Raw genomic sequence first — 12,407 nt, 5'->3', positions numbered from 1 at the left:
ATGGATGGGAAAACTCTGATGAGAATGAGTCTTTATTTTCCTCTTTTGGATTCTGTCATTGCCAAATATGATTAAAGTTTCACCTTTAATTTCACTGCAAGACATCGGAATGAAAGGGAAGAAGGAACCTGGCTACAGGAATGCTCCAATTTAATCTCCTTTGCAGTCTGAGTCCTGTCGTGTGAACCGCAGCCTGATCTTACTGGCTCTTTTCCGCTGCAATGTCAGGTTCATTTCAAAATTTAATACAACGTATTTGTCATCACCACACTTCCTTTGGTAAGGACACTGACACCAAAATGCTACCAGGTGGTGGTCTGAAAAACCAAGCTTGCTGAAAATGAAAATTCTCTCCTCTACACCTAAATAACTCATCTCATATATTACGTGTCTTCTGTTTCTGCAAGAGTACACTATTGCTTTCCACTACTTGATCTTTCGGTAATCCATCTAGGTAACAGTAAAGAAATAAAAGAACATTTACTCACTGCTTGCTTCTGGAAAGACTAATATATTTCATGGATTTCAGAATAATTTGCCCAGTAGGAAACAAGAAACAACAGATTAGAATCGATTCCACTGCTGATCATGACTAAGTGTACGACATGCCGTTCACTCCTCCAGCCTACTCGGGTTATATACTAACGCGATGAGGCTGCCCGTAGGCCCCCTCCTGCCTAGAACAGTGTTTCTCGAAGTACGGTCCCTAGACCAGTCCCATGGGCATCACGTGGGAACTTGTTAGAAATATCAATGCTTGCACCCCACCTCAGACCTACTGAGTCAGAAATTCTGGAGTAGGGGTCAGTATTTTGTGTTTTTATAACCCCCTGAGAGACTGATGTACACTATAGTTTTAAAATCACTGATCTAGAACAAAGGAGATAAAGCAACGTGTTCCCCCAACACTTCAGACCCACTTTTTCTACACAAGTAAGTCCTATAACATCCAAAAAGTCTGCTTTTCTTATTCTTATTCAGAAACATTCAAATGCTCTCTGGAATCACTACACAATGAAAATATGACTAAGCTAGTCCTCCCCCAAGGGTCATAAAATGACTCAATTGTTAAAACACAAGACTCAGGAGGATGGTATAAGTTACCAGCATAGAAGCAGGATTAGATAATGTGTGGGTTTGGTTTGGTTTTTTATGTTTTCAAAGGGAGGACAGAAAGAGTATACTGAACCCCTTCAGATATTACCAAATAATTGATAACTAGTGAAGGCTGCTCAAAATACTGAACGAAATCTCATGAGAGACTGTCACTTCTTCCTTCGAAGGTGATTCGTAAGTATCATTATCAATAAGGTATGATTTGAATTGAACCCTGTATCTCCTTCTGGAGTGGATCCAGTAAATACTTCTCCAAGCACCGTTGTGTTAGTCTGAGTTGCACCATAACCAAACTCTGTGTCAAAGATTCACAGGCACATATTTATTGGGTGATAATGCCAGGGAACCAGTGCAAGAGTAGAAGACAGAGACAGGAAAGGGAAGGAGGCTGATAAAGGTTGTCTGATCAAATAAATCAGACTACGCATAAGTGGCATTTCATCCCACTGGGAACTCTAGGACACAGCAAAGAACATATACCTCAAGGTTATTCCATCTGAGGGGCAAGGGAGTTGGTATTTATACACCAACTCTCAATCACTGGTTGAAGGTTGCTCCCTGGGATTGCTAAGTACCTGGCACTTCTGGCTGCTATGTGGGCAAAGAAGGCTCCAGTGGCTGGAGAAATTCCTTAGGCAAAGAGATGCAGGTGGCGTCAGCTGAATTTCTGGCTTGCACACACAGAAATGGTAAATGGTCAAGGGGATCTGGGCACGAAATAACTACCTGCTTTGTCTGACTACTCCACAAAGCCATTTCTCTGAATTCATATTGCTTACAGAAAATGCATGTCCATGTTTACTCTCCTCTCTTTTGAATCCTTCTGAACACTTGGCAACATAGTTCTAAGAGTCTTGAACCTTACACAAAGATAATTTTTTTTACTCAAAATAGAAACAAAAAATTAGTAGAATAAGAAGAAAATGATAGCTACTTTCTTTAAAAAAATCCCAGTTACCATTATCCCATCCAAAATGAACAGCTTAATAAACTCTACTTATTTGAACAAAGATGCCATTGCTCAAAACTTTTAAAAGAACCATATTTGAACTTTAATTTAGAGGCACTATAATCTCTGTAGTGTCTCTCATTTTGTGGTGTCTCTTAAATAGGGTGATTCACTGCAGGAATATTCTTGCATGGCAAAGAAATACCTGACGAACATTCTATTCCTCATTCTTCCTAAAATACAAAAAAATGAATATTGTCCTTAAAAAACTAAACAACAGATTTACAGGTTATCCAGCAATTCCAGTCATGGACCTATATCCAGAGGAAACTCTAATTTGAAAAGATACTACACCTCAGTGTTCATAGCAGCACTATTTACAGTAGCCAACGTGTGGAAGCAACCTAAATGTCCATCAACAGGTGTCTAGATAAAGAAGTTGTGGGGGTGTGGGTGTGTGTGTGTGTGTGTGCACGCGCGCGTCTCCAATGGCGTACTACTCAGCCATAAAAAAGAAGCAATGCCATTTGTAGCAACATGGCAAAGCAAGCCAGAAAGAGAAAGAAAAATACCATATGATATCGCTTATATGTGGAATCTAAAAGAAGGACACAAATGAACTTATTTTCAAAACAGAAACAGACTCACAGACATAGAAAACACATTTGTGGTTTCCAGGGAGGAAAGGTAGGGATGGAAGAATAAATTGGGAGTTTGGGATTTGCAGATACTAGCTACTATACGTAAAACACAGAAACAGCAAGGTCCTACTGTATAACACAGGGAGTTCCTATATTCAATACCTTGTAATAGCCTATTATAAAAAAGAGTATGAAAAAGAATGTGTGTGTATGAATCACTACGCTGTACACCAGAAATTAACACAACATTGTAAACTAACTATACTACAATTAAAGAAATACTGTGCTGAAGTAGCAGTTGGAAAGTCTTGTTAAAAAAAATACATATATACAGAGAAGTAAAGCAGTACTCGACCAACACGAGATACAGCATGAACAAAGGGCTGAACAAACAATGACTTGAAAACACAAAAGGGGTTCTATTTAGAAATCTGGTGAATCACAGACTATTCTGATCAACCACTTCCTACATGAATGGAGTTTGACCTTATTCTCACAGGTGAGGCCAAGAACATTTCTTGAGATTTAAAGATAAAAATAAACAAAATAAAACTTCCACCTCCAATCAGAGATTTAAAAACATGTTTAAACACCTTAATTCAACAAAGGTACATGATTATCTTAGCACGCTTTCCACCAATTAAAGCCATCCTAGAAAAGGCACTTGTGGTGTGAGGGCTTCGAAGCACACGTCATATCAGCTAAGATTAAAGATCACATTTTTTGATTTGCTCAAAGTTAATGATACAAGGCAAGAACTGACAGAAAAACGCCTCTGAAAAGAAAAGGCAAGTCCCCTTAATGATGGGAAATCATTCCTCATGCTTTCAGTGAAGTGTAGACACCACTTAAGGAAAGTATTTGCATGGGGAAGGTCCCGTGCAACTGTGAAAAATAAGAAACCCTCTATAAAAGGGAGTGGTGCAGAGCCACCAGAGAACTCTTAACTCCATGTATCTGTCAATGTGTGAACCGTGTTCTTCCTGATGTATTACACTCTTCACTAGCGTGCAGAATGTACACAGCATTATCTCTGAATAAAAATGTTTGCTGAAATATACACTTTTTTTTTTCAAGGCAGCTTATTTGGCAAATTATGGAACAAAATACGTGGTGAGTACTCAGGGTCTGACCGCTCCAGCCGGCAGTCTTGTGTTTATCCAACGACCCTGTGATGTCACCTGCCCACTTTGCATCACGGAGACATGAACGGCGATAAATAGTGGTCACCTGCCAGCCACTGGGAACGCTGCCCGCTGCCCTGGTATTACGGGGATTTTCCCAATCTGCTCTCGGAAGATGTCACCTGGTGCTAAACCCTCATCAATTGCCGGTGAAACACAGCAGCAAGGAACCAGTTACTTGTCCAAAAAACAAAGTTGGAAACAGTGAATTAACTTGATAATCTCCGGGAGAAATTTGTCAGCTTGCAGTCTGCATCATACTCCATTTACTTTCAAATGCCCCCTTTGAAATGGAGGAAACACAACAGTCAATGAGACAAGAAAAACTATATATTCTCTATACTCAGGAGACTCCTTTTAACCCATGCTAATGATCAGATGCACAGGGAGAGAAATCAAAGCTATTCCACCAATCAAAGTACTGCAAATCAGATTCCAAATCATAATACTCACTCTTGTAATCTATATACAATTTTCTTACTGAAAATAAATATTACTAACAGATTGTTTGCTACTTTCACAGGCTGGGTGAGAAACAGCAACTTTAGTGAGACTGATTTGACAGTATCACTAATAAATCAAAACAGAGACTGGGTCAAAGGACTGTATCTACAGAGCCAGCTGCAGACATTCGTACATGACTACTTGAATCTTAAGCAGTTCAAAGTAGATAACGTTCATAAACTAACCCAGTTTGGGGTATATCAAATCGCTATTTCCAGTTACCTCTTAGCGTCAATGTGACATACGTTGTGTATTTTTGAAGTTTTCAAGCTAAGGGTCTAAATGAACTTTTAGGGAGGAGACACGTCTTCCTAGTGGCAGAAGCAATGTCCACAAGACACTGTCAGGAGTCCTACAGAAATCTAGATTCATGGTTATGTGGAAATCTCTTGGCTCCACAGTCTGAATGGGGTGTAGACATTTTGCAAGGATACTAAACCTTCCTTTTGGTATAAGGGGTACATGGAGTGAGTCGATGTGGACAAGCCTTAAAACAAGGGACAAAGCAAGTAACCTTGCAATTATAGCAAGCTTCAAGTCTGACTAGACCTAATATGAGTCTGCTTGATTTTTTTAACCAAAAAAAAATTTATTTATTTTGGTTGCATCCATTTACCTCTGAATAAATTCTGAAATAAAAGGCCCAGGAAACAATGAAGAAACTCAGAGTGATGAAAAGTATCAAATGTTACAAGAGAAAAATCACAGGAGACTCATTAAATAGATCTCAATCCTTTTTTTTTTCTCTCCAAGCGTTTAAATGAGTGTCAACAGTTCTGTCAATTCCTGTCACTACAGAAAGGCTATGATAATACGTGGAGACTCAAACGGGAGCACGTCTCTGGCAAACTTCAATCGTCAATCACCCAGAATCTCATAGAAGCAGAACTTCAAAAAGTGCAACCAGATCACATTTTCAATTTCTCACTGGACAAAAGACTGCTTCCTCCATTAGGAGACTAGCACGTTCTTGTAACCACAACCGTGGCTGTTGCCCTACAAGTGACAGAGGAACCATCCAGGTATTTAAAAACCACAACACTCCACGAAACTGACCTGAACCAGTAGTAACTCCTACTTCTTCCACAGAAATTAAGAGTGTAGGTCAATGCTGAAAATTCATAATTTCCCAGGAATATGTGATAAAACTCTAGAACTGCTGTCAAATGGTAAAGTTGATAGGTCTGTAAAGTGTTCTGCACTTGTAATCGAGTGTGTGTGTGGGGGGGGGGGTTCCTCACACTCCACCAAGCAAACTCTCCAACACCGCCTGGTTATCCTACCGTTCAGCTTGATTCTGACACCATCTACTCAGAAGTAGCATCGGATTCCACAGCTAAAGGGCTCAGTCCCATAAGACTGCCCTCCACTTTAGACACCAATCTCAAGCCCAGGTTACCTGTGCTTGTGACCAACTGGCTACAAATTGGGGGTTCCAAAGACTCCCTCCAGCTTAGGATGCCAATCACAAGTCTAGGTTGCTACCTGTACTTCTGACCAACTGGCTACAAATCAGATGCTCCCAGGACCCCCTCTTTGGGTTTGATTACTTTGCTAGAGCAGCTCCCAGAACTCAGGCAATCCATTTACTTACTGGATAACCAGTTTACTATTAGCACGATAAAACTCAGGGACAACCAGACGGAAGAGATGCATAGGACAAGGTATGGGAAAGGGCGAGGGGCCTCCACATGCTACTCTCCCCAAATCTCCCTGTCTTCACTAACCGCAAGCTCTCTGAACCAGGTTCTTTTGGGTTTTATGGGAGCTTCATGACGTGCATGACTGATGACCTCACCGGCCATAAGTGATTGATTCAACCTCCTTCCCCAGATATCAGAGGGGTTGCGGTGGGATTGAAAACTGGTCCCCATGGTTGGTTCCCATGGCAACCAGCCCCCATCTGTAGGTACTTTCCAAAAGTCCCCTCGTTAATACAAATACTACAGTTGTGATAGAAAGGGGCTTGATGTGAAGAACAAGACACCCATTTCACCTTTAAGGAAGTGATTTCAAGAACTGAGGGCCAGAGACCATATATGATAACAAGAGATGCTCCCACTGCTCTTACTGCTCAGGGATTTCCAATGGTTGTAGAAGCTGTGTGCCAGAGAAGGGACACAGACCAAATACATATCTCTAATTATAGATCAGAGTATCACACTCTGCAACACTGTAGAAGGCACAGTACACATGGTGTAAGAAGTCCCTGGCTCTGTGGACTCCGTATGACAACCTTGTAAAGTCTCCCATCCCTGCTATGAGATGACAAAGCCTGACAGTCATTTGTCATTGGGTCTCAACCAAACAAATGATCTTGTTCCCACAGCTGGAGGTTGGGAAGACCGACTAGTATGGTTATTTGAATCCTCATTATTATTTTCATTTTATAAAAGAACATTCTCTGCACAAATCCCCCAGGGCGGAGAACAGTCATAAATGTGCATTACAAGTAAAATGAGCTCATAGCTTATTCTGAATGGTTATGTGCAGGCACTTCACTAATCACTTTTATATAAGAAATTTAACACTCACAATCAGAGAGTGAGAGGTTGGTTTTATTATCCCCACTTTGCAGCTAAAAAAAGAATGCCTCTACAGTTAAACAATTTTCCTGAGACCATCTAGCAGAAGAGCAGCAGACTAGAAGTTCCAACCTGTCTGACTCGCAGGTTTTAAACGTCTGCACTCCTCTTCCTGAATTCAAAAAGGGATCTTTGGCGCTGCTGTTAATAAATTGCACATATGTCACCCCCATTCAAAGCTTATTTGGTAATATTAGAAGCCACTATTAGTTTTAACTATGTAGTCAGAAGAGACAGTAGCTAATACAATCTGTCCTGCACTCTACTTAATTAAACAACTACTTGGCTTCATGAAGTAACCAATTACATCGCTTGGCAAAATGTTTATTTGTCTAATTATGGCAGTGATTTTTTAAAACAAAGAAGGAAGGATGGGTGGAAGGAGAGAAGGAGGGAAAAAAGAAGAGGGAGGAATGAAAGAAGGAAGGAAGTGAGGGATAGACAGAGGGAAGGGTGGGAGAGAGAGAAAGGGTGGTGGGGGGGAGAGAGAGAGAGAACAAAGAAATGCATTGCTGAATGTCAGCCCCCGGGGGATGCCAACAGCCATTCTGCATCCACTTTGTAATTTCCTTCTGTTCTATGGATTTCTTCGCTCCATAAGTCAAAATATTTCACTCCACATACCAAGACCATTATAAATCACGACTTCTCATGGCAGGGCTGATGGATAGACATACTCCGTATTCTTCCATGAGACTGAATTTTTTAAACTCTAGGATAAAGGCTTTCAATGTCACTTTTCTCATTTCCATGTGACTTCCATATTTTCTAGGGCACCCTTCATTTCAAACAACCACTGTACCAGAAGCTTGGTGATGAAGGAAAGACACCGCTGTTAAAGAGTTTTGCAAATCTTGACAACTTATATTTTAAAATGGCTCTTTAGAAATGTTAGCATTATGTCTAGAGATGATTCTAATCTAATGTTATATAACTGAAAAGATACAGCTTAGCATTTGTGGTTTCTTTTTAAACTGGAGGGAAAGGTAGCCCTGGAATCTTTACAAGGCAGCATTTGTTAATGATATATAGAAGCATGTTACATGTCAACATCAATAAAGGCCAGTAACACTTGCTTCGTATTGATAAGTACTGAGGACTATCCAGGCAATTTCTGTATTCTGTTTGTCTTAATAAATTAAAAACCTCAGAGAACTCTCTAGGCTCCCTGCACTGCACTTAGGCATAAGCAAACAGGGTTCCTTTGTCACGAAACGCATGGCCCCGTATTAAGTCAATGCGGCTTACTTTGTGGCCATGTATCACCTGACTTAAATACTCAAGAGTAGGAAAGACTGTGTTTCTCAAATATTCAAGACCAAGAAAGACTGCATTTCTCTCCCTTGGGAAAATGACCTGAGCGTGGCCATGTGTTGTTCGGCAGACACCACTGAACCACCCCTGTGCTTCTTTGGCTCATACCTCGCTCATTCTGGCAGACAGCCTTCACGATGCGATGTCCCGGGCCACACCTGCCATGATCAGGCACACAGAGCCCTTCCGATGTCCGCCACTGATAACACATTGGATCCTCACAAGGAACGGATTCCACCAAATGAGGGCAATGCCCTGCAGGCCCTGCGGGCTCCATGAGGACGTGGCGCTGTCTCATTCTAAAGCCTGAAATGAGAGAGGACAAGAGGTTCCCAGGATTCCATCCTTATGCAGCAAAGGACAAGAAGCAGCAGCTACGAAATTGAGGTGACTTTCATTTATATACTTACAGCCCCAAAGCATGTATTATTTGTATGTGTTTTATTTTATGGGAAATGGGGAGATGAGGAGAGGAAAGGACAGACAAAATGGAAATAACAGGAGCAGGAAATCTGTCTTCCAAGAGTTTACAACTTAGGAGATGGAGAGGCCAGGTGCAGGCAAATGGAGGAAGAGGTGTATGTCCAGTGGTAGCAGTAAACCAAATGAAGACTCACAGAAACAGCCTAAACATAGATAAATCCCCATTGTCTTTTTGCTGTTGTTTTTGACATTCTTGTTACCGTGTATTAAGCTGAAACCCACCTACACTTGGACATATTCCTGGCACCTAAGCCTTCAGTTTCAGGCCCTGAGATTTCCCTGGATCGCGTCCCTCAGATTTCCAGGTCTGCCTGCCCTGAGAAGACACTACTTCTTTGAACTGCACTCTCCAACCTGGCTAGACATTGGTCCCTGGGCTGTCAGTTACAAATGTACTGTAGGACTAGGGCCCAGGGTTATACCATCATAAGGATATGAAAGGGCCTTACATTCAATGAGTCTACAGAGTTACAAACTCAGTGTGGCAGGAGTCAAGCGGGTACACACTGAGACATATGAGTCAACCACGAGGCTGCAGGGAATGGTGGGGTCTGGGGTAAAATGGAGGATGTGTGCTTGCTCTATAGCGTTTGGCTATTTTTTATATATATTTTTATTGAAGTCAGTTTACAATCTTGTATTAATTTCTGGTGTACAGCATAATGTTTCAATCATATATGAACATACATATATTCATTTTCATATTCTTTTTCACCATAAATTACTGCAAGATATTGAATATAGTTCCCTGTGCTATGCAGTATGAACTTGTTGCTTATCTATTTTGTATATATTAGTTAGTATCTATAAATCTCAAACTCCCAATTTATCCCTTCCCACCCACTTCCCCTCCTGGTAACAAAAGTTTGTTTTCTATGTCTGTGAGTCTGTTTCTATATTATTCAGCTTCCACTGACTGTTACCATGAGGAAATGTGAACTGTCTGTTGTCCAATCTTCCAATTCTGTCTAAGAAGCCAGAAGTCCAAGCTACATTTGGTTTTCATATGAAATCTCCCTATATTTAAATGATGGAAACTAATTCACATTTTTAAAAGCAAAGTGAGCTTCAAAAAATGACTAAGAACCAGAGGCAACCTTTTAGTCTGTGAGTCTTCAGTCTCTGGCCCTCAGGATCTTTCACTTCTAAAGGCTACACCTCCTTTCCATGAATGTTATATTTTACTTTCTATCCTTTAATCCTCCAAGGTCAATCCACTGATTCAATTCTTTTAATTCCTTTTTTAAACTAAACCAATCTTATTACATAATAGCCTCTTAAGAAATGATTATTCACTTATTCCTTGGATAAGTAAAATTAAATAAATAACTAAAGAAGAGACTTTGATAAGAAGACAGACGGCATGAGAGCACTGAATTCACAAGACTCAGATTTGGTGCCCTGCCACCCTTCCCACCAGAGGAAGCGAGAAAGACACATTCGGTAGCAGGAGAGGTTAATAAAGCCAGGTGCATCCCTCTCAGCTTGCCAGGACCCTGCTTCTTTTCCCACAAATAACACTGAAATAAAAAGGATGTAGTCAGCAAAAGACTGATCCCTCTTACGTAGCACATCCAGCGAGGCTAGAACACGTGGACACGTGGACACGTGGTTTGAGGCCACAAGAGGGAGCCGAGCTCCCTCAGAACACAGCCGGGCTGGGCCAGCAGTTTAGATAACCAGTCGTTAGTGCTTTATCTGGGTTTTCTTGGTCTAGGGCTAACCCGTGAGTTCTTTTTAAAAGAGACTGACTCACTTTATAGGTTGGTCGCCTGGGGGAAGGCATCCTTCTGCCACTCAGAGACCACATCCCCACGGCACTGGAAGTATCAAGGGCAGAGGCTGTTAAAACAACAGATGGCTTTTGGGTGCTTCACACCTCCACATCTATAGCATCAAGGAATCAAAATAAAACCTGCAGAGGAATTCAGCTCCCTTCCGAGGCCACCTTGAGAAGAGTGGCAGAGACAGAGGGCTTAAGACACACCTGATGGACATGAAACATCAAACCACAATGACCCCTCTCTGCCACACGACTTGGATGACCCCTGTTCTTATACATAAAGCCCATATGCTGCTTATTTACTGACTTAACGTCCGTGCTTTTTTAGCTTACATCTTTGAGCAGAACATGACATGGGTCTCCAGGATTTACAGCGTTTGACAACCGGCTCAGAAACGCAGCAGTCTTTACGGAGGGACGCTAGGCGTCCTATTACCTGGAGCTTAACGCCATGGAGGGGCATGTGCAGTTTGCCTCTATAAATCAAGCTGCATCTACCTCGCCATAAATCTATAGATTACATCTCCTCAGTCAATAAATTCTTTCAGTCTTTCATTTGTGCTGCCCTTGTCCTGACACTAACTAGGATCAAACCAAAGCACAGGCTCAGCAGAAAACAAAAACCTTGGATTCTCTTGTTAGCACTTAACTTTAATCACGCATCAGTGTTCCTGCCCTGCAACAGACACCAGGCTTCCCCCGGGTGCCTCCGTTCTGAAAGACACACAACTGTCAAGTCCACGGTGGCTCTGCCAGACAGCCACCTACCTTCATTTACTGAATTCCCTATCAGTCAGACAGGAGCATTCAGTAAACACTGACTGCCGTACGCAGATCACTGTAATGCACTGCGGGAAGGCAGGGGAGGAACAGAACACATAAAGCTGTTCTTCACAGAGCATGCAGTAACAAGCAAAAGGCACAAGCGTTAACTAAGCACCTAACCTTAACCAAGACTGATGACAGCCCTTTACTTCCAGTCCCCAAAACTACTGAATCCCCTTAAACTACTTCCTAAGTTACCATTCCCATTTTACATACGCGAAAACTAAGACTAGATGATATCTTATTGCTTCTCCTAAGGCACGTTACTGATTAAATGGATATGTGTGAAACCCAGCTGAGGTCTTCTTCAGTTTTACCTCCTCACAAGAAAGAATTCAAATCAACTATTGTGTATGCTGTGTTCTAACCCCACCTCCTGCCGTGAATCTGACAGGTCCTGTGGATCAGTTCCTTTGATTAATCCATGTAGAATCATTTCCTACAGATTAGACAGCAGAATTCTGGGCACTGGGTAGCAAGAAGGAGTTGTAATAATCACTTCCTGATCAGAGATTCAGTTCACTTTTAGTGAAATTAATATTTGCAGGGGTTTTTTTCTCTATGAATCCAAAGATTTAGTGTAGATTCTACTGGTGTGGTGCATATTCCACTGAAGATCATTAAAAAAGAGATTCGTGGGTTGGGGAGAGAAAAGGAAAGAAGCACAAACGGCAGAAGAGGGGGTCAGTATTTTTTTAATTGAAGCCAAGAAAAAATGAAAGCAGGCTAGGGAGGGTGAATTCAGGTCTGAAGACTGTATATCTTCACCTGCCAGTGACTCAAACGTGTCCACGTGAGCGTCTATGAAGCCACCCACGGCCAACACTGGGCTCTACTCTAACCCTACTGGGATGTGCTTGACGCAACATCCAGCAGGTTGACCAAGGGTGACAGAAGCTACTCCATCTTAAGCATTCCATTTGCCCCTCATCTCTGGCAGCCCTGGATGTTGGGTAACAACTCTGAGTCAAAGGATCTGAGCAGACTGAAGCTTTGATTCCAGCTTGTTAGAAATCAGCCACC

At 41.7% G+C, this 12,407-nt stretch overlaps 1 protein-coding gene across 1 annotated transcript in view; it reads right to left on the bottom strand.

Annotated features, from left to right (window-relative positions):
- Positions 1-12,407, bottom strand: part of THSD7B (thrombospondin type 1 domain containing 7B) — a 657,597-nt gene that overhangs the window by 416,396 nt on the left and 228,794 nt on the right. The window contains 1 exon segment of the mRNA XM_032479372.1: positions 8,402-8,599. Within this exon segment, the coding sequence (XP_032335263.1) occupies positions 8,402-8,599 (198 nt within the window).

The sequence above is a fragment of the Camelus ferus genome, chromosome 5 (assembly GCF_009834535.1).
Source record: "Camelus ferus isolate YT-003-E chromosome 5, BCGSAC_Cfer_1.0, whole genome shotgun sequence".
Classification (NCBI taxonomy): Eukaryota; Metazoa; Chordata; class Mammalia; order Artiodactyla; family Camelidae; genus Camelus; species Camelus ferus.
This window is presented reverse-complemented; position numbering and strand designations above follow the sequence as displayed.